Source organism: Microcaecilia unicolor, chromosome 1 (assembly GCF_901765095.1).
Source record: "Microcaecilia unicolor chromosome 1, aMicUni1.1, whole genome shotgun sequence".
NCBI classification, from domain to species: Eukaryota; Metazoa; Chordata; class Amphibia; order Gymnophiona; family Siphonopidae; genus Microcaecilia; species Microcaecilia unicolor.
The window spans coordinates 18,401,856-18,424,106 of record NC_044031.1 but is presented as its reverse complement, the minus strand read 5'-3'; the positions used below and the strand labels follow the sequence as shown (position 1 = coordinate 18,424,106).

At 46.1% G+C, this 22,251-nt stretch overlaps 1 protein-coding gene across 2 annotated transcripts in view; it reads left to right on the top strand.

Moving 5' to 3' along the window:
• LOC115463494 (gastrula zinc finger protein XlCGF26.1-like) overlaps positions 1–16,056 on the top strand; it is a 61,946-nt gene extending 45,890 nt beyond the window's left edge. For both annotated transcript variants that reach the window (XM_030194053.1, XM_030194062.1), the window contains 2 exons: positions 3,502–3,612; positions 13,683–16,056. In XM_030194053.1, coding sequence (XP_030049913.1) covers positions 3,502–3,612; positions 13,683–15,052 — 1,481 coding nt within the window. In that variant the 3' untranslated portion in view covers positions 15,053–16,056. The remainder of the gene's footprint in view (positions 1–3,501; positions 3,613–13,682) is intronic.
• The last annotated feature ends 6,195 nt before the right edge of the window (positions 16,057–22,251 follow it).

Sequence of the window (22,251 nt, the reverse complement as noted above, 5' to 3'; positions counted from 1 at the left end):
TGCTGTCCTTGGAGAATACCTGCTACAGGTAAGTATCTTCACTTTACCCTACCCTTTGCTTTCTGTCCAATAACCAATTCCTAATCCACAGAAGGACATTGCCTTCTATCCCATGACTTCCTAATTTTTTCAGGAGTCTCTCAAGAGGAACTCTGTCAGAAACTTTGTGAAAATCCAGATGCACTACATCAACCAGCTCACTTTTATCCACATTTATTCATGCCTTGAAAGAAATGAAGTAAATTGGTGAGGCAAGACTTTCCTTGTCTGAACCCATGCTGACTGTCCCTTTAAACCATGTTTGTCTACATGTTCCATAATTTTATTCTTTATAATAGTTTCCACTGTTTTCCCAATCAACCTTCATTATATTTGATAAACAGTACGGTACTAAAATCTTCATTATTACCACACATGTAGAAAAAATAATACCTGGTCATAACACCAAGTGTTCTACTCTCTCACAAGTTGTGATTGGCTGCAGCTTAAACCACAGTACAGAACATCACTATGAGAAGACTCAGAACTCTTAAACCAAAATCATCTTTAATGCAGCAATCAAACAAGGACAAAATAATGTATTCAGATGTGCTGGACAAGAGTTTTGCCTTGCAATCTGGGAGTCTGTTCTCAGCCAGCTCTCTCTGCATGCAAGAGAGAAGGTGGGAGAATGCAACAAAACACTGAATAGTGATGCTGCTGTAATACCCCATGATATGGGTATTACTAAAATAGCAGTGATACATTTTTCCAGAGGCCCTAGGGGGAGGGAGGTCCCTGCCAGTGGGTTGGATAGTTGGGATGTCCCGGGTGGGAGGAAACCCAGCCTAAGGGAGTAGTGTTGAAATAAGTTGTAGAGATAAAGTGGTTTTCCCTGTGAAGGGGTGGTGTTTGGAAATTAATAAGAGTCTGGAGGAGAGAGGTACAAGAGGTCTTTGGTTGCCTGTACCCCTGCCAGGATCCTTGGGGAGATTGAGGGCTCCTGGAGTGAAAGGAATAAGTTCAAGATTAAGTACAGGAATAGTTGCTGCCCCTATAAGTGGCAACTGAGAGGGAGATAGAGCTTCAGGTGGATAAGGAGAATCCAGTCTGGAAGCGGAACCAGGACAGGGGAAGACTGCCCAAGACCGGAGTGTAACCCTGTGAGGTGCACTGCTGGAAGGATAGCCTAAAGGGTCTGTGCCTGAAGGAGTTACATCAGGAGAACAGGAGCAGCTTTGAATTTATTGCTGATACTACGGGATGGGTAAAGGACAGGAGCATATGTAAATATGTACAGTTTTGGATTTTCCTAAAGATTGGAATGGAGTGGCCAAGATTTCCATAGCTACTACTACTACTTATCATTTCTAAAGCACTACTAGATGTACGTAGTGCTGTACACTTGAACATGAAGAGACAGTCCCTGCTCGACAGAGCTTACAATCTAATTAGGACAGACAAACAGGACAAACAAGAGATAAGGGAATATTAAAGTCAGGATGATAAAATAAGGGTTCTGAACAAGTGAATAAGGATTAGGAGTTAAAAGCAGCATCAAAAAGGTGGGCTTTTAGCTTAGATTTGAAGACGGCCAGAGATGGAGCTTGACGTACCGGCTCAGGAAGTCTAATCCAGGCAAGATAAAAAGAACGGAGTCTGGAGTTAGCAGTGGAGGGGAAGGGTGCAGATAAGAGAGATTTACCCAGTGAACGGAGTTCCTGGGGAGGAATGTAGGGAGAGATGAGAGTGGAGAGGTACTGAGGAGCTGCAGAGTGAATGCACTTATAGGTCAATAAGAGGAGTTTGAACTGTATGCGGAAACGGATAGGAAGCCAGTGAAGTGACTTGAGGAGAGGGCTAATATGAGCATAATGACCCTGGCGGAATATTAGTCGTGCAGCAGAATTTTGAACAGATTGAAGAGGAGAGAGGTGGCTAAGTGGGAGACCTGTGAGAAGCAAGTTGCAATAGTCTAAGCGAGAGGTGATAAGAGTGTGGATGAGGTTTCTGGTAGTGTGCTCAGAGAGGAAAGGGCGAATTTTGCTGGTATAGAGAAAGAAACGACAGGTTTTAGCAGTCTGTTGAATATGTGCAGAGAAGGAGAGAGAGGAGTCGAAGATGACCCCAAGGTTACGAGCTGATGAGACGGGAAGGATGAGAGTGTTATCCACAGAAATAGAGAATGGGGGAGGAGGAGAGGTTGGTGTAGGGGGAAAGATAAGAAGCTCAGTCTTGGTCATGTTTAGTTTCAGATGGCGCCGAGACATCCAGGCAGCAATGTCAGACAGGCAGCCTGGTACTTTGGCCTGGATTTCGGCTGAGATTTCTGGTGTGGAGAGGTAGATCTGGGAGTCATCAGCGTAAAGATGATACTGAAAACCATGGGATGAGATCAGAGTACCAAGGGAAGAAGTATAGATGGATAAAAGAAGAGGTACCAGGACAGATCCCTGAAGTACACCAACTGACAGTGGGATAGAAGTAGAGGAGGATCCACTAGAGTATACACTAAAGGTCAGCCTCCATTGAAGAGATTTTCAAAGCCTGCAACGTGGTCATCAGTCCACACATTCATATCTCACTACTGCCTTCAGCAGGATACACGACGCGACAGTCGGTTTGGGCAGTCAGTGCTGCAGAATCTGTTTGTTGTTTAGAATCCAACTCCACCCCCCTAGGCCCTTTTTTGTTATGTTCCAGGCTGCACTGTCAGTTAGTTGCTTTAGTTTCAGGTCAGTCTTTGTTACATCCTCGCCGTTGCGAGGCCCAATTGACCGCTGTTCATTGTTTTGAGTGAGCCTAGATGCTAGGGATACCCCACATGTGAGAACAAGCAGCCTGCTTGTCCTCTGAGAAAGCAAAGATACTTTCCTGTAGCAGGTATTCTCTGAGGACAGCAGGCTGATTGTTCTCACAAACCCGCCCACCTCCCCTTTGGAGTTGTTATTTGTTTATTTATATGCTTTTCATTTAACTGAAGGGACACGCGCGATGGACGGGAACTCGTCCGCGCATGCGCGCCAGAAGAATCTGGCAATTTTTTAAATATTTTGCTTGCAAAATGCCGGTTCCTGGGCTGACTCAGACGTCAACCCACATGTGAGAACAATCAGCCTGCTGTCCTTGGAGAATACCTGCTACAGGTAAGTATCTTCGCTATCTGCATCTGAGGGATGAAGGGCTAAACAGTCATATTTTCAGATGACTCCCTAGAGACTCCTAAATCATTTCCTAATATTAAGAGATTTCATAATGTGCAGCTTATTGAAAATATGCATGGCCAATTTCAAACAGTCACAGCCCCCCTCCCTTCCTTAAGTGGTAGACATTTTTATAACAAATCTCTCATGACTTGTTCCACTACTAGAGTACTTGAAATGAGTTATAGTAACCCCCAAATCCCTCTGCTTTATGATGTGTGGCAGTAATAGATCTATCTTTTGTTTCTCCCTTGAGAACTTCTTTCTATTTTTCTGTGAAAGTAAGGAATGTAATAATAATTTTTATTCATGGAAACAGGCTATGAAAAGATAAGTCTTGATATGTTATCAAGGATTAAACAAGAGGAAGAAACATATGTCTGGGATCCCCAGGAGACAAGAGAGAGAGAAGTTACTCACTCAGACACAGGTGAGTCATAATACTGTACAGGGTAAGATGAAGTATTACAGAATATAGATTAGTAATAATGCTGTACAGAGTAAGAGGATATATCACAGAACACATCCTATATAATAATTTGCACCTCCAAAGTTCTACATCTGGATGCCTGGGTTCGTAACACAATTCCCATTGGTCCGCCCTCGCGTCTGAACGTGATGACGTCAGAGGGCGGATCAATGAGAGGGAAGAGAAACCAGCACCAGCCAGCCACAGAACGTTGGAGGTGAGGATACAATCGCGGGAGAATCGCCCCCCTCCCTCCCCCCCTATCCTCCGAGTTCCAGGCCCCCCCTCTTCTCTGAACTCCATGCCCCCCTCTCTTCTCCGAGTTCCAGAGCCCCGCGCCTCCTTCCCTCTCCCCTCCGAGTGGCAGCCCAACTTGTGTTACCCGCCCTCTTCTCCCAGTCCTCCGCCTGCCCCTTGTCTTCCTGCGTGCCGGCCTGAATTTAAAGGTTCTTACCTCGGGGTCCGGCGGCAGCAGTGAAAGTTGAGCAAGCACGGCGCTTCAGCCTGCCTTCCCTTCTGTCTCAGCTCTGCCTCTGGTCCCGCCCTCATTTCCTATTTCGGGAAGGGCGGGACCAGAGGCAGAGCTGAGACAGAAGGGAAAGCAGGCTGAAGCGCTGTGCTTGCTCAACTTTCACTGCTGCCGCCGGACCCCGAGGTAAGAACTTTTAAATTCAGGCCGGCACGCAGGAAAGCGAGGGGCAGGCAGAGGACTGGGAGAAGAGGGAGGGCAACACAGGTCAGGCTGCCACTCAGAGAGAGAGAGAGGGAGGGAAGCGCAAGGGTCTGGAACTCGGAGAAGAGAGGGGGGCATGGAACTCGGAGGGGAGGAGAGGGAAGGGGGACCTGGAACTCGGAGGGGAGGAGAGAGAGGGAGGGAGGCGAAGGGGTCTGGAACTCGGAGGAGAGGGGGGCATGGAACTCGGAGGGGAGGAGAGGGAGGGAGGGGGGCATGGAATCGGAGGGGAAGGAGGAGGGAGGGGGCCAAGCTAGAACTCGAAGGATAACCTTGCTAGCGCCTGTTTCATTTGTGTCAGAAACAGGCATGTTTTACTAGTGTAATAATAAAAACTGTTCAGAGTAAGAGGAAGGTATTACAAACACAGATGAGTAATACTGTACAGAATAAAAGGAGCTATTACAGAACACAGGAGAGTAATCATACAGTACAAAGTAACGTGGAGGGGCATAATTGAACGTGAACGCCCATCTCCATGGGCATCTATGTCTGAAAACGGGTACGTGAAGAGGTGGGACAGACCGTATTTTCAAAAAAAATGGGCGTCCATTTTTTTTTTATAATACGGTTTGTGCGGGGCAAATGCATCGGATTTGTGAGGATTTGAGCTGGGCGGTATCGTTTTTCAGCGATAATGGAAACCGAAGGCGCCCAGCTCAAAAACGAACAAATCCAAGGCATTAGGTCGTGGGAGGGGCCAGGATTCGTAGTGCACTGGTCCTCCTCATATGCCAGGACACCAACCGGGCACCCTAGGGGGCACTTGTAAAATGTAAAAACAAAAAGTAAAATACCTCCCAAGTCCATAGCTCCCTTCCTATGGGTGCTGAGCCCCTCAAATCCCCCCAAAACCCACTGCCCACAACTCTACAGCATTACCATAGCCCCAAACCCACCTCCCCGCTCCCCCCGTTTTCTATTTCTGTTGATGGCTCTCTCATTCTCCCTGTCTCCTCAGCTCGAAACCTTGGGGTCATCTTTGACTCTTCTCTCTCCTTCTCTGCTCATATCCAGCAGACCGCCAAGACCTGTCGTTTCTTTCTTTACAACATCCGTAAAATCCGCCCCTTTCTTTCCGAGCACTCTACCAAACCCTCATCCACACCCTTGTCACCTCTCGTTTAGACTACTGCAATCTGCTTCTTGCTGGCCTCCCACTTAGTCACCTCTCCCCTCTCCAGTCGGTTCAAAACTCTGCTGCCCGTCTCATCTTCCACCAGAGTCGCTTTACTCATACTACCCCTCTCCTCAAGACCCTTCACTGGCTCCCTATCCGTTTTCGCATCCTGTTCAAACTTCTTCTACTAACCTATAAATGTATTCACTCTGCTGCTCCCCAGTATCTCTCCACACTCGTCCTTCCCTACACCCCTTCCCGTGCACTCCGCTCCATGGATAAATCCTTCTTATCTGTTCCCTTCTCCACTACTGCCAACTCCAGACTTCGCGCCTTCTGTCTCGCTGCACCCTACGCCTGGAATAAACTTCCTGAGCCTCTACGTCTTGCCCCATCCTTGGCCACCTTTAAATCTAGACTGAAAACCCACCTCTTTAACATTGCTTTTGACTCGTAACCACTTGTAACCACTCGCCTCCACCTACCCTCCTCTCTTCCTTCCCGTTCACATTAATTGATTTGATTTGCTTACTTTATTTATTTTTTGTCTATTAGATTGTAAGCTCTTTGAGCAGGGACTGTCTTTCTTCTATGTTTGTACAGCGCTGCGTATGCCTTGTAGCGCTATAGAAATGCTAAATAGTAGTAGTAGTAGTAGCTTGGAGGGCTCCCATTTACCAGCACAAGTGTAACAGGTGGGGGGGGGATGGGCTTGGGCCCACCTGGGTGAAGTCCACTGCACCCACTAACAACTGCTCCAGGGACCTGCATACTGCTGTCATGGAGCTGGGTATGACATTTGAGGCTATCATACAGGCTGCCAAAAAAGTTTATTAAAGTTCTTTTTTTTTGGTGGGAGGGGGTTAGTGACCACTGGGGGAGTCCAGGGAGGTCATCCCCGATTCCCTCCAGTGGTCAGCTGGGCAGTTGGGGCACTTTTTTGGGACTTGTTCATGAAAAAAAAGGGTCCACAAAAAGTGCCCCAAAATTGCGGTAAAACCACCTTTTTTTTCCATTATTGGCTGAAGGCGCCCATCTCTCCTTGACCGATAACCACGCCCCAGTCCCGCCTTCACTACGCCTCCGACAAGCCCCCGTCAACTTTGGTCGTTCCTGCAAAAGCAAAATTGGCTTTCGATTATACCGATTTGGATGCCCACGGGAGAAAGACGTCCATCTCCCGATTTGGGTCGAAATATGGGCGTCTTTCTCTTTCGAAAATAAGGCTGATAGTAACATAGTAGATGACAGCAGAAAACGTCCTGCACGGTCTATCCAGTCTGCCCAACAAGATAAACTCATATGTGCTACTTTTTGTGTATAAGAGGAGGTGGTATGAATTTATTAATTTTATATACCGCTTAATACAATTGTATTAAAGCAGTGTACAGAATAATAATTCAAATACAGAAAATAATTACATCATACAATAAATAAATGTAAATAACATTTAAATTAACAATTCTTACAGCAACAATAACAAAAGTTAAATTCTGTTGCTTTTTTGTATTCTGTTCATCTCCTAGCCCTCCTGTGAGTGTCTCTAAATAAAATTCATCTTATAATTCTGGGAGACTAAGGGACTCATTTTCGAAAGAGAAAAACGTCCAAAAAGTGTCATAAAGCACCATTTGGATGGATTTTTTCTCAAAACATACAAATTGGTATTTTTGAAACCTATTTTGCAAATGTTTATCTATGCATTTCACCTGCAGTGGGTCCAAATCACAAGGGAGCATGTCAGGCTTAGGGCAGGCCTAACACTTGGACGTTTTATAGCCATACTGAAAGAAAACGAAAATGTCTAGGGTGAAAACTTCAACGTTTTGGTCTAGGCCTGTTTTTATAAAGAACAAGGCACAGAAAGGTGCCCTAAATAATCAGACACCCACTGGAGGAAATCAAGGATGACCCCCTTACTCCCCAGTGGTCACTGACCCCCCCCCCCCCCCCTTACCTCTCTAAAATGTGAATAAAAATATTACTCGCCAACTTCTATGACAGCCTCAGATGTTATAACCAGGACCATTAGAGCAGCATGCGGGTTCCTGGAGTAGTATAGTGGTGGGCGCAGTGCACTGTAGACAGGTGGACCTAGGCTACTACTACTACTACTATTTAGCATTTCTATAGCGCTACAAGGCATACGCAGTGCTGTACACCATACACAAAAAAGACAGTCCCTGCTCAAAGAGCTTACAATCTAGATAAGACAGGTAAACAGACAGAACAATTAAGGGTAAGGGAATAAAGAGGTAAGGATAAAGGATAGGGCAAGTGAGTAGTGGTTAGGAGTCAAAAGCAGTGGTAAAGAGGTGGGCTTTAAGTTTGGACTTGAAAACGGCCAAAGACGGGACTACACGTACAGGCTCGGGAAGTCTATTTCAGGCGTGAGGTGCAGCAAGATAAAAGGAACGGAGTCTAGAATTAGCAGTAGAGGAGAAGGGGAGGGATAAGAGAGATTTATCTACAGAGTGGAGTACCCAAGGAGGGGCGTAGGGAGAGACGAGAGTGTAGAGGTACTGGGGAGCGGCAGAGTGAATACACTTATAGGTCAATAAGAGAAGCTTGAACTGAATACGGAAACGGATAGGGAGCCAGTGAAGTGACTTAAGGAGAGGGCTAATGTGAGCATAGCGACTTTGGCGGAAAATGAGCCGCGCATCAGAGTTTTGGACTGATTGAAGAGGAGAGAGATGGCTAAGAGGGAGGCCGGTGAGAAGCAAGTTACAATAATCAAGACGAGGTGATAAGAGTGTGGATAAGGGTTCTGGTAGAGTGCTCAGAGATGAAGGGACGGATTTTGCTAATGTTATAGAGAAAGAAACGACAGGTTTTGGCAATCTGTTGAATATGAGCAGAGAAGGAGAGAGAGGAGTCAAAGATGACCCCAAGGTTACGAGCTGATGACACAAGGAGAATGAGAGTGCCATCCACAGAAATAGAGAAAGGGGGGGAGAGGAGAGGTAGGTTTAGGGGGAAAGATGAGAAGCTCGGTTTTGGCCACGTTAAGTTTCAGATGATGTTGAGACATCCAGGCAGCGATATCAGATAGGCAGGCTGAAACATTGGTCTGGATGCTGGTTGAGATTTCAGGGGTAGAGAGGTAAATTTGGGAGTCATCAGCATAGAGATGGTATTGAAAGCCATGGGATGATATCAGAGAGCCAAGGGAAGAAGTGTAGATGGAGAAGAGGAGAGGACCGAGAATAGAACCCTGAGGTACACCGATTGGTGGAGGGATAGAAGTGGAAGAGGATCCACCAGAGTGTACACTAAAGGTGCGAAGCGAGAGGTAGGAGAAGAACCAGGAAAGAACAGAGCCCTGGAATCCAAATGAAGACAGCCTTTCAAGGAGTAGGCTGTGATCAACAGTGTCAAAAGCAGCGGATAGATCGAGAAGGATGAGGATAGAATAGAGACCTTTGGATTTGGCCAGGAACAGGCCAAGTGCAGTTTCAGTTGAATGAAGAGGGCGAAAGCCAGATTGGAGTGGGTCAAGAACAGCATGAGATGAGAGAAAGTCAAGACAGCGGCAGTGACGCTGCGTTCAAGTAACTTGGAAAGGAAGGGGAGGAGGGAGATGGGTCAATAGTTGGAAGGACAGGTAGGGTCAAGTGAAGGCTTCTTCAGGAGCGGTGTGACCACAGCATGTTTGAAGGCATCAAGAACGGTCGCAGTGGAAAGAGAGAGATTGAGGATATGACAGATAAAAGGGGTGAAAGTAGGAGAGATGGTGTTAAGAAGGTGGGTAGGAATGGGATCAGAGGAACAGTAGTTCGTTTTGAGGAGGAGAGAAGATGTGATGTTTCTTCATCAGTGACCTCAGGAAAGGAGGAAAAGGACGGAGGGGTTGAGGAAATAGGGGAATGGACAAGGGGAGGGAGAGGCGGGGTGGTTTGGTAGAGAATTCAAGATTTATCTTCTGAACCTAGTCGTGGGAAGAACTCAGCTATGGTCAGGGGAGATAGTGAGGGGGGAGTTGGGGGTGGTGGCACCTTGAGGAGAGAGTTTAGTGTGGCGAAGAGAAGTCGAGGGTTAGAGCCGAGAGAATTAGTCAGCTGGATGTAGTAGTCCTGTTTGGCAAGCAAGAGAGCAGATTGGAAGGAGGTCAACATGAACTTGAAGTGTGTGAAGTCAGCAAGGGCACGAGATTTCAGCCAGAGGCGTTCGGCGGAACGGGTACAGGAACGTAGGTAGCGGATTTTAGGGGTTAGCCAGGGTTGGGGTTTGGTACATCTTATAGGACGGGGCATGAGAGGTGCAAGAGTGTCTAAAGTAGAGGATAGAATAGTATTGTAGGAAGAGACGGCATCATTGACAGATCTGGATGGTGTAGTGGTAGAGAAGAGGTTCGAGACATTGGAGGATAGGGTAGTAGGGTCAATGGCCTGGAGATTTCTAGATAAATTGGTTAGGATTGGGCAGGAGGAAGTTTAAGTGTGAAGGTTATTAGATGATGGTCAGAGAGGGGAAGATTTGAGGTAAAGGAATTGGAGGGAGAGCAGTTATAGGAGAAGATAAGATCAAGACAGTGACCATTTTGGTGGGTAGGGGAAGTGAAGCATAGTTTAAGATTGAAGGAGGATGTTAAGGTGAGGAACTGGGAGACGTACGAGTTGGAGGGATCATTGGCATGAATGTTAAAGTTGCCAAGGATGAGGGAGGGGGAGGAAGGATCATGAAAGAAGGAAAGCCAAGCGTCAAAGTCGCTGAGAAAGGATGAAAGGGATTTATCAGGGGGACGATAAATAACAGCTATTCGAAGAGGCCCATACCTTCTCCTACCTGCTTGTTCTGCCCTGGTTTTACAGCCTGCTTCACTGACACAGACTACTCAGTAATTACTGTGGATTCTTTTGGATTCGTATTAGGTAAATGAGACTTTTATTAGAGGTTCTAAATCTAAGATACACAATGATTTATATATATATATATATATATATATACAATGATTAAGCTACATACAGTGATTATAAAAGAAACAATACCTATAAACAATCATTACATCACTGGTCCTACATCCAAGCAAGACCAGGAAAAGAAGCAATAATACACTATAATATACATATGTCCATCACTGGTCCTTACATCATCTAGGCTTTTTACATCGGCTGAGAGAAACCCCTTTTTCTGCGAAGCTGGAGTTTGACCAGGAGTCTGTTTCTATGCAATGCGTCCACCCATAGATGAGCTTCCAGCTTCACTGTAAAAGGCCCCCCTTTTTTATTAGGCTTAGAACTCATGTTCCTTGTCACTTGCAGCAGATGAATCCAGGAACTAGTGGGTTAAGTCCACCTACCAGCAGGTGGAGATAGAGATAAACAAACTAAAGGCAGTGATGTCAGACGGCCAGCTCCTTCCTCAGTTAGTATGTCTCTATCTCAGCAGGTGGTGGACGGCTTTTTCTTCAGCTCCTGGGCCCAAGGCCTCTGAGGGTGCTCCTGGGCTGGTGGCCAGTTTGAGCCGGGGTGGCGGACTGGTGGTGTCCCCTTTGGCAGCATACGCAGTTGCTGGGTCCCTGCTGCACCTCAAATTCCCTCTGAACAGGCTTTTGCTGTTCCTTTCCTTCCCTGTTTGTTTCTGCCTCCTCACTAAAAAAAAAAAAGAGAGAGAACTATAGAATTTGTTTAAAAGAGAAACAGAAGCACAGGGAAGTGTGTTTTTGCTGAGAGCAGGTTTGTGTTACTGCTGTCCGAGTCCTGTTTTCTGTTGCCTGCTTGTCTGAGCCTGCCTCGAAGTGGAGTCAGAGAGTTTTTTTCTTCGGCTGAGCTGTCAGTTCCCGTGCTTTCCCGGTCCAGGGTAAGTCTTGCTGGGTTCCTGTTCGGGGGCGGGCGATGGCAGCGGAGGCGGTAAAACGCTGTTCCCAATGCGGGAAACGGCTTTCAGCAGCGGGCCTTTGCAGCGTGGGGTGCGCTGATTTGGCAGGACTCGACAGAGCGGTGTGTCCGTTCCCCCCCCCCCCCCCCCCCCCCCCCCCCCCGAGAGCGTGCTTTCCCACCCAGAGCCTGGCGATTCTCGCACCATTTTGCGATCAGTCACGGAGCCGGCTCCGGTAGAGGTTTTGGGCAAAGCTTCTTCTCCGCTGGTAGGGGAGTCAGGGGGGCCGTCAGGCACTGTGGGCGGTGGTGCAGGTGCCATGGCTGCAACCTCTGTTGCGGGGGAGGGGTTTTCGTCAAAGTTTATTTTGCTACTCCATCAGGCGTTTTTGTTGAAAAGGCTCTTGCCCTCCCCCTCACGCGGCTGCGACAGCTTCGGCCTTTGATCCTCTCAGGGGGTCTGGGGGTAACCAAGAGATTTTGGGTTTTCCCCCAGAGGATTTCTCCTCCCTTAAAAAGCCTAGGCTTTCTTTGGGGTCTGAGGAGGGGTCCTGCATACAGTCGCCTGCAGCTTCATCCGTGGTGGCTTGCTCTGAGCAGATGGGGGTAGAGGACATGGAGGATGGTGTCCTCACTGACTCTTCCACCGTGAGGATTTTCCATAAGGAGGAGTTGTCCTCCTTTATCTCTCAGGCGCTGGAAGCCCTGAATATAGAGGACCCTGAGTTTGCAGCTTCTCAGGCGGTCAACCTCAAGATGGCTAGTACCAGATGACCTTCTAAGGCCTTTCCGGTACATGAAGCTATTGAAGAGTTGATTTCAGCCCAGTGGGCGGATCCGGATGGGGGGCTGAAAGTAGCCATGGCTATGGCCAGACTGTATCCGGTTTCAGCGGACCATTTAGAGCAGTTTGCTCTACCTAGGGTAGATGCCCTGGTGACAGCGGTCACTAAGAAGACTACTCTTCCAGTGGAAGGTGGTGTGGCACTTAAGGATATGCAAGACAGACGGCTAGAGGTCTCTTTAAAATGTGCCTTTGAGGTGGCTGCTTTGACACTTCAAGCTTCTGTTTGTAGTTCTTATGCGGCTAGAGCTTGTCTCAGTTGGCTACATTCTGTCATGAATTAGATTTCGGAGTCTGATATGCCAGGAACTCCTCAGATGTCGCTGATGGATATTGGGCTGGTGTACTTGGCGGATGCCTTGTATGATTTGGTCCGTACTTCAGCCAAACTCATGGCCTGGACCGTTTCCTCTCGGCGTCTTCTGTGACTCCATCATTGGACCGCAGATATGGCCTCTAAGCAACGGCTCATTAAATTGCCTTTCTGAGGGAAATTGCTTTTTGGGGAAAATCTAGAAAGGAGTCTTGAGGTCACGTTTCAGAGAGACGCGACGGTATCGCCCGGGGTGGTCCAACACAGCCTTTCAGTGACCTCGTTTTGGGCAGCGTTCTTCCTTTCGCATCGAGAAGCGTCTGGCTGGACCCCCCTCTCATCAGGGGGCTCCTCGGGCCTCCCAATGATGGGGCACAGGTCCACTTGGGAGGAGAGCAGATTGGTGGTCGGCTTTCTCTGTTTCTTCCAGAGTGGGCCAGAATTACTTCGGATCAGTGGGTCCTCGATGTGGTGCGAGAAGGTTACAAACTAGAATTCTTCTCTCCCATCACAGACTTTTTTCTGGAGTCCCGCTGTGTATCGCTGGCCAAGAGGACAGCGGTTCTGCAGTGTTTGCGAGACCTGCTAAGGATAGGGGCTATCGTGCCTGTTCCTCCTCTTGAAAGGCGCACAGGTCGGTACTCCATCTTCCTCTTTTCGGTTCCTGGTCCAGTTGCTTCAGAAGCAATCATTTATTATGCCTAGGAATTTTACCCTCCCTTATGTAACATTTATCCGGTCCATATTGGGGTAATTGAAATCACTAACAAACATTTCAGGATGTGTACCTTGTTTTCCAAGATATACGAGGCCACTGGGGTGTGCTTTTCTCTTTAAATTTCTGCTAATAGCCCTTTTAATGATGTGAAATGTCATATTTGAAAAGTTTAGGAACACCTCTGCTAATCCATGGAATTTTCTAAACATCACAGATTGCATATGGGGGGCAGTTCTATAACTTGATGCCTCCAATCAGGTATGCCAATGCCACACGCAGAGTGCCAATTGTATAACAGCATCAATGTGCTAAGATGTCATTCTAGAATACTAGAGTTCCAAAATTCAGGTGCAGCCATTTATGCATAACATTTATACTTCCTTACAGTTATGCACTATAGAACATAGACACAAATTCTGTTCCTTGACCAATAGTAGTTTTCCATAGAAGTAATGCATGATTAATTTCTTGTTTTCCTATCCAGCAGATAATGAGGTTATACAGGAGCTGAAGCAAGAGCAGAATCGAGAAGAACCTCCTGTAGAAATGGAACAAATCCCAAGACAATCAGGAAATGTCTATGAGAATATTTCCCATGGGATTGAGAGGATAAACACAATGAATCATCAGCAGGAATCAGAAAAGGTCCACAGAGACCTTGCAGGAGGCTCACCAGACGGAGTCACTGAGTGTGAGAGAAGTGACGGGGAGCTCACAAACATCCCTGAGCACCAGATACATTTGAAAACAGATAGTCCCTTCCAAAATAGTAACAGTGATCAAGTGCCTTCTAAACTTCCCCCAGGAGAGAGGAAAGAAAACAGATTCTTTCTGTGTGACAACTGTGGAATAATCTTCAATATGAATTATCATGTCTTATTAGATAAGAGAACTGACACTATGGAGACACTCATTTCATGCTCTCAGTGTGAACAGAGTTTACAACAGAAGAAAAATCTGAAATTAAACCAGAGAATTCGTGCTGATTTTAAACCATTTCCATATACTGAATATAGCAAAGATTTCTGTCATAACGAATCATTAATTACACATCAGGCACATACTGGAAATATAATCCATACTGGAAAGAAACCGTTTCCATGTTCTGAGTGTAGTAAAGGTTTCACTCGGTTATCAAATCTGAAAATGCACCAAATAAGCCACAGTGGAGAGAAACCTTTTCCATGTTCTGAGTGTGGTAAATGTTTTACTTGGGCCTCGCAGCTGAAAAGGCATCAACTGATCCATAGTACAAACAAACCTTTTATATGTACAGATTGTGGTAAAAATTTCATTTGGCCTTCACAGCTAAAACGGCATCAAATGATTCACAGTGGAAATAACCCTTATATGTGTACTGAGTGTGGTAAAAATTTTTCTTGGTCCTCCCAGCTGAAAATGCACCAAATAACCCACAGTGGAAAGAAACCTTTTATGTGTACCAAGTGTAATAAAAGTTTCACTCGTTCATCATATCTGAAAATTCACCAAAGATTCCACAGTGAAAATAAACCTTTTATATGTACTGAGTGCAATAAATGTTTCAGTTGGTTAACAGATCTGCAAAGGCACAATATAATCCACAGTGGAAAGAAACCTTTTACTTGTGATGAGTGTGGTAAAAGTTTCCTTCAGCGGGCACATCTGAAAAGGCATCAAATTATCCACAGTGGAATGAAACCTTATATTTGTACTGAGTGTAATAAAAGTTTCAGTTGGTCATCAGATCTGCAAAGGCACAAAATAATCCACAGCAGAAAGAATCCTTTTCCTTGTTCTGAGTGTAATGCAAGTTTCGTTGGTTCATCATATCTGAAAATGCACCAAAAAATCCACAGTGGAAAGACTGACTGATAACTGTGAGTTAAAGGAACTTGAACAGAAAGTAGTATTTAAATATCTAGGAGTGGAGGAAGGAGCAACAACGAAGCATAAATCAGTGAATGAAAACGTAAGTATTCTCAGAGGAGAAGCAGGCCATAATAACCTTACATATGGGTGACGTCATCCATAGAGCCTGGTGCAGAAAACACTGCCTAATGTATTTTCACTTTGAGTTTGAGGCAGTGCTCCCAACACGTGTGCACAGGTGCCTTCCTGCCTGAGTCACAAGCAAGGGACCAACAGCCTTTCTTCATCTGCGGTGAAGAGAGGTCACATTCATCTGAAGTTCAGCACATTGGTTTCTTCTTATCTAGTGCCTTCGCTCGCAGGAATTCTTGGCTTTATTCCTAATAATTTTCATTTTGTACCAAATATACCTTTCCTGTACCCTTAGAGTTTTTTCTCCATTTTAAAATGTTCTTTCTTTCTTTGTCTCTGAAGACCTACTTAGACATGACTCGAAATATTTTCAGGTGAGCTTGCCCCTTTTTTCCTCACCGTTGAGTCGTTTAATTTAGTTTCAGCCATTCTTCCATGTCATCTAAAGTTCCCAGTGACTTTAAGCACTGTACCCAGTGCAATAGGACCATCTCTGGGGCTGACACCTATTCCTGGTGAATCCAGTGTTCGGGGCCAGACCACGATTCTCTAAACTGTGTTCTTTGTTTGCATATGCAGCAGTGGCGTAGCTACAGGTTGGCACAGGCCCAACCATTCTTGGCTCAGGCCCACCCAGCGGCAGTGCCACACTGCTCTCTTCCCCCCTCTCCTCCACGAAATCCCAGCATCTGCGCTTCTGTCTCTGAACCCCGTCCCTCTCTGGTGTCAGTACAGGCATCCTTGGCACCTGCAGAGATTCATTTTTGCTGCTTGAGCAGGCTTCCATCTGCTGCATTCCACCAGACAGGAAGTAGGTAATGATGTCAGCGTGGGTGGGACGCTGCAGATGGAAGCCTGTGGCGCCAGCAGAAGCAGCGAGAATGAATCACTGCAGACACTGAGGACGCCTGTACAATAAACTGGGGAGGGACAGGGTTCAGAGACAGGAGCACAGATTCTGGGATGCTACGGAGAGGGAGGAGATGTGGGGTAGGTGAAAAAAAATCTATGTTCTTAAAAAAATATATGGGAAGATATTTGTGGTGTGGTGTGGTTGGGGGGGGGGGGAGGGTGCGGCACATGTGCGTTGAAGGGCCCATCCAAAACCGAGTCTCGCTACACCTCTGGTATGCAGAAAAGAGAGGATCAAAAAGAGAAGATTTTTGGAGCCAGGTCCAAATTGTCAACGACAGCATCATTATTGGCCTTAACGTCTGCACTGGCATCAGAAACATTAGGCTCAATGACTACTAGACCCATCTCAGACACTGGAAGTGGATGCATATTGAGTGGTTCTCCATCCACTGTGTCTCGGCTCCATCCACTGTGATCCAGGGCATTGAAGGCATCAACATCCAGGAAACATCGGCACCAGGAGGAGCACTCCTCTGTTGAAGAGGTGCTGTTGCGCTGGTCTCCAGGTAGCCAGGACCCAGTTTCCGCCACAACGGATAATTCAATAGGCTGTCTCTGACTCGGTGCCCCTGCCGTTACAGATGTCGGTCCTTGATGAACGGATCTGGGCCATGGTCCAAAAGCACTTGGCGGGGCTTCTACAGGCATAGATCTCATCGGCACCAGGGGTGCTTTTGCTAGCCTGCTACTCCCTGCCTTGCAGGGCCTTCAGCCTATGGTGCAGTCACCAATGCCGGTGCCACATGGGGCATTGGTGTCAACACCTGCCCAGGTAGGTACTCCCTTGACATCTGTGGAGGAAGATTTGCCAAAGTCCAGGGGTGAACCTGCATTTGAATTATTGATTATGAGAATTATGATTATGAATGTTTTTATGGAAACCACCTAGTTATAGATGGTATATAAGCTTTTAAAATAAATAAATAAATGTTTCCATTCTGGGAGTGGACATGGTTCCTCTCATCCGAGGCAGGCGCGGACTTGACCCTCCCATCGGAATATTTTGCTAACTCTGGTTCGGACTATTCATGGGAGTCTGATGATGATCCAAGGTACTTCTCGGAGGAAGAGTCCTTTGGGATTCCATCAGAGTCTCTCTTTTCCCACTTTTATAAAAGAGATGGGGACTGCCCTCCCTATTTAAGTTAGAGATGGAGGACGAGCCCAGGGCTGAAATATTAAGTTCTAGACAACAATTCACCTCCTAGAGAGGCTGTGACTGGCCCTCTTCACAGAATCCTTCGAGATGTTCTGGTGAAGAATTGGAAGTCCCCTTTGTCCCAGTTATGCCCCCAAAAATTGACACTGCGTATCAGATTCAAAGTACACTTGGATTTGACAGGCCATAATTGCCTCATCACTCCTTGGTGATTGAATCCACATTCAAGTGGGCCAGGAGCTCCAGGGACTTTGCCTCAGCTCCCCAGGCAGAGAAGCTTGGACATTGGTTCATTTGGGCGTACGATGTATCAGCCTTCGATTCTTATCTCCATATTCAATCATACCAGCTCTACATGAGCCTGTACTTGTGGTCCTTGGTGTGCAGTATGCCTGACTTGGTGGATACTCTCCCTCAGAAGCAGACCAACTCACTTTGCCAGTTGACCAAGAAGCAGAAGGCCTGTCATAAATTTCTGGCCGGGGCACTTGTGACACCTTTGATATAGCGTCCAGGATTTCTACTCAGAGTATAACATGGGCAGACTCTCATGGCTGCATCTCTGACTTGGACCATGCAGTCCAGCAGAGATTGGCAGATGCTACTTGCTGTGGAGATTACCTTTTGGGGGATAAGATGGAAGAGATCACTGACCTGATCAAAGAACATACTGATACCATTGACACCTTCTCCCGGCAGACACCTGTGCCCTCATCTTACCACTCTCATAGAGGCGTAGGTACACTTCTCACCACGCTTAGTCTGGCCCCAGCGTGCTTGCTCTCATCAACAGCGTGTGCAGAAACCTCAGCCGGCTCCCCAGTCAAAACAGGGGATGAGGTTTTGACTGGCTCCAGGAGAACATAGCTGCCGTCAAAGTAACCATTCCGGATGATCTTCCAGTTAGGGAGAGGCTGACTTTTTACCAAGAAAGATGGCTCCTTGTAACCTCCAATTGGTGGGTTCTTCAAATAGTCTGTCTCGGTTATGCTCAGCATTGGCAAAATAAACCTCCAAATTGCCCACAGAGAGCATCTTGCCTCAGCTCTCCACACAAGGCAATACTTATAGAGGAGCTCTGCCCTTCTCAAAGTCCATGTGGTCAAACCCATTTCACCAGGGGGAAAAAGGGAAGGGATTCTATTCCATGTATTTCCTTATGCCAAAGAAAATGATGGGGGAGGGGGGATGCATCCCATCAAAAAACCTAAGGGCCCTGAATACATATATGGTGAAAGAATAGTTCAGAATGGTTTCTCTGGGCACTTTATCCCCAGGTTGAAGGATACCTTTACTCATATCCTGAAGAAGTATCTTTGATTTTGGGTGGGAACACATTAGTTTCAGTACCACGTTCTGCCATTTGGCCTCGCATCAGCTCCCAAGGTATTTATAAAGTGTCTAGCAGTAGCCACAACATCGCTGTGCAGACTGGGAGTCTGTTTTTCCCTACCTGGATGGATGGATGATTGATTGGTGAAAAGCACATCAAAGAGGAATGCTCAGGAGTCAATGCGAAGAACCATTTGGTTACTGGATTTACTAGAGTTTATCATCAGCTACCCAAAGTCCCATCTACCAGCAGTTCAGCAATTGGAATTCATAGGAGCCCTGCTAGACACAGTTCAAGCTCGAGCCTTTCTCCCTCTGGCATGGTCAGACATTCATGTTGCCATTGCTGAGCGAGTTCGCAGCTGCTAGCAGGTCCCAGCTTGGCAGATGCTGAGGAGGCCACATGGCCTCCACGCCACATCTGCATATGAAATCTGCCCAATGGACCTAGATTCCCAGTGGTCTGATATCAGGCCAAGGGGAACCTAGCAGATATCATCCAAATCACCCCAGAGTTGGATCGATCCCTCCTCTGGTGGACAATTCAGTCCAATTTGACCTTGGGATTACCATTGCAAATTCTTCCACCCCAGAAGGTGTTGACAGCAGATGCATCCAACCTAGGATGGGAAGCTCAGTTAGACGGGCTTCACAGTCCAGGAGAAGCAGCTGCAGATCAACTTCCTGGAGCTCCTGGCAATTTGGAACTCTCTAAAGGCTTTCAGAGATCGGCTGCTCAACCAAATTGTACTCATTCAAATGGATAGTCAGGTTGCAATGTATTATGTCAATAAGCAGAAGGGTACAGGATCCTACCCTCTGTGTCAGGAGGCCATAAGCATATGGAACCAGAATAGTCCTCGGAACCATGTACTTCTTGGGGAAAGTGCAGCAGCGTGGCCAACAGACTGAGCAGAGTAATGTAACCTCATGAGTGGTCTCTCACATGGGCATTGCCTGTACTCCCTGGGTGGATCTTTTTGCCACTCAGAATTACAAGATCTCTCAGTACTGCTCCAGGCTCAGATCACATGACAGACTAGTGTCAGATGTCTTTCTCCTTATTGGGGGACAGGTCTTAGTATGTATATCCTTCCATCCTCTAGTGGGAAAGACTTTGCTGAAACTCAAGCAAGACTGGGGAACCATGATCCTGACTGACCTAGACAGATGTGGTTCCTGCTTCTTCTGTAATTATCATCTGAAGAACCATAGAGATTGGACTGTTTTCTGACCCTCGTAATGCAGAACAAGAGATTTATTCTGTATCCCAACGTCCAGGATACGGCCATTAATGCATGTTATTTCACCACAAGCCCCAATTTATTCAATAAGATCTAAGTACAAATAATTCAGATTAATGGCTTTAGGGCAGTATACATTGGTGTCTACCCAAACTCAACCTACATGTATGTCCCCTTGCAGATGCATGCTATATGCCACATGCACTTGCCCTTTCGAGCCACTGGATTCCTGTCCTCTGATGTATTTGACCTGGAAGATCTTTTTTTGGTGGCAGTTACTTCAGCTTGCAGGGTCAGTGAGCTTCAGGCCCTAGTAGCAGATCCGCCTTACATGAAATTTCATCCCAACATAGTAGTTCTCCACACCCACCCTAAGTTTACTTCCTAAGGTGGTGTTGGAGTTCCATCTTAACCAGTTATTTGTCCTGCCAATGTTCATTCCCAAACCTCATACCCATCCTGGTGAAAGCACACTACACACCTTGGCCTTCAAGTGAGCCTTGGCCTTTTAGCTGGAGTGGACTAGGCTCTATAGACAGTCAACATAACTTTTTGTTTCTTTTGATCCCAACAGGATGGGTGTAGCGATCGGTAAACACACACTTTCAAACTGGCTGGCAGACTGCATCTCTTTTATTTATGACCAGGTTGGGCTGACTCTAGGGGGTCATGTTAAGGATCATAATGTCAAACCATGGATGCATTGGTAGCCCACTTGAGATCAGCCTCTATTGAAGAGATTTGCAAGGCTGCAATGTGGTCTTCAGTCCACACATTCACATCCCATTACTGCCTTGAGCTGAATACCCAACGTGACAGCCGGGGTCTTGAAGAATTTGTTTGAGATCTAGAATCCAACCCCACCCTCCTATTGTGTTCCAGGCTGCATCCTCACAACGTATGAATATAGTTTCAGGTTAATTAACTTTATGGTCTCAGCATTGAGAGTACCTTTTGTCTTCATATTGTTTTTGGTGAGCCTGGGAGCTAGGGATTCCCATTGGTAAGACTATTATGACCTGCTTCTCCTCAAAGAAAGGGAAGTTACCTGTAGCAAGGGTTCTTTGAGGATAGCAGGCCAGTTAGTCTTACATACCCTCCCACCTGCCCTAGTAGTTGGATCTAATATTAGCTTTGATATAGTACTGCTAGTCCCACACTCATGACTTGGGCATAAAGGCACATGCGCGGTGGGAGCATTGCCTCAAACTCTTAAAGTGAAACTACACTAGGTAGCATTTTCCCCACTGGGCTCCATCACCCACATGTAAACCTAATTGGCCTGCTATCCTTGGAGAACACCTGCTATAGATAAGTAACTTTGCTTTATAGGAGACTAAAATTGATATTGAAGAGTGTATTAACATAAAGGAATAAGATACAAGCCATTAATCAGCTGGCAGTTCCTGCTTTTTCATTCAGCATTGGAATTGTAGACTGACCTCTTCAAGTCCTTAAAATGTTGGATGTACCAATGAGAAAATTCCTTCTTGCTGACAAGAACATTTATTGGGATCAGTGTATGTGAAGACTGTACACTGCCTGAGATGAAGGAATGGGTCTCATTGAAATAGATTATAAATACCAAGCTATTATCATAGGCCTCCAAGGTTACTTGACAGCATCATCGGATCCAAATGCAGAAAAGGTATTGAAATTTGAAAGAAAATATTCAGAATCCATCTCCATGTCCATCAAGCGTTCCGATCAACAGAAGGAAGGAGTGAGAATCCACCAGTACCAAAAGGGAAGAAGCAACAGAATTTGTGAAGGAACTGAAAAATCTCTTCAAGGAATTAGAGTAGCAAATGTGACAAAAAAAAGTGGAAAATGCATAAATATAGTGGGAAATACAAAGTGTTACCCCAAGAACTATTCTTTGATCAAAACTGGATGCATGAATGGTTAAGGAAAAATAAATTAAAACAGTCATCTCGTAGCTGGCTGCAAAATTCTGATGGCGGACAATTTCTGTACAGAAAGGCAAAAAAGATGGTAGTCTCATCCATTGGAAACTTTGTAAACATTAGAAAATTGTACCAGAAAAGAGAATAAAGAGGTGATTCTTGGGATATCCCCAATCCGATTAATAAAAAGGCAGGTGTGAGGAAACCAGATACAGTGATAAAAGTGAAAAACACCAGCATAGCACAGTGAGAAAAGATCTTCAAGTATCAAGAAAGGCCATCTGAAACCAATAAAATGTGGCAGAAGGATACAGAAATATTTCCCATCATTTTGGGTGTCAAAGGAATTTTCAGGTGCACCCTGGATAAGTGGCCTATACATGTACCATCTTATGAATAGAAGGACACTCTCTTTGACACTATGCAAGTACTGTGGTGAGTGTTAGCAGTACATTTGAGAGACTGAAATCATACCCCACCTATCCTAGCTTTGGAGCGAGGTTCTACTGTTAT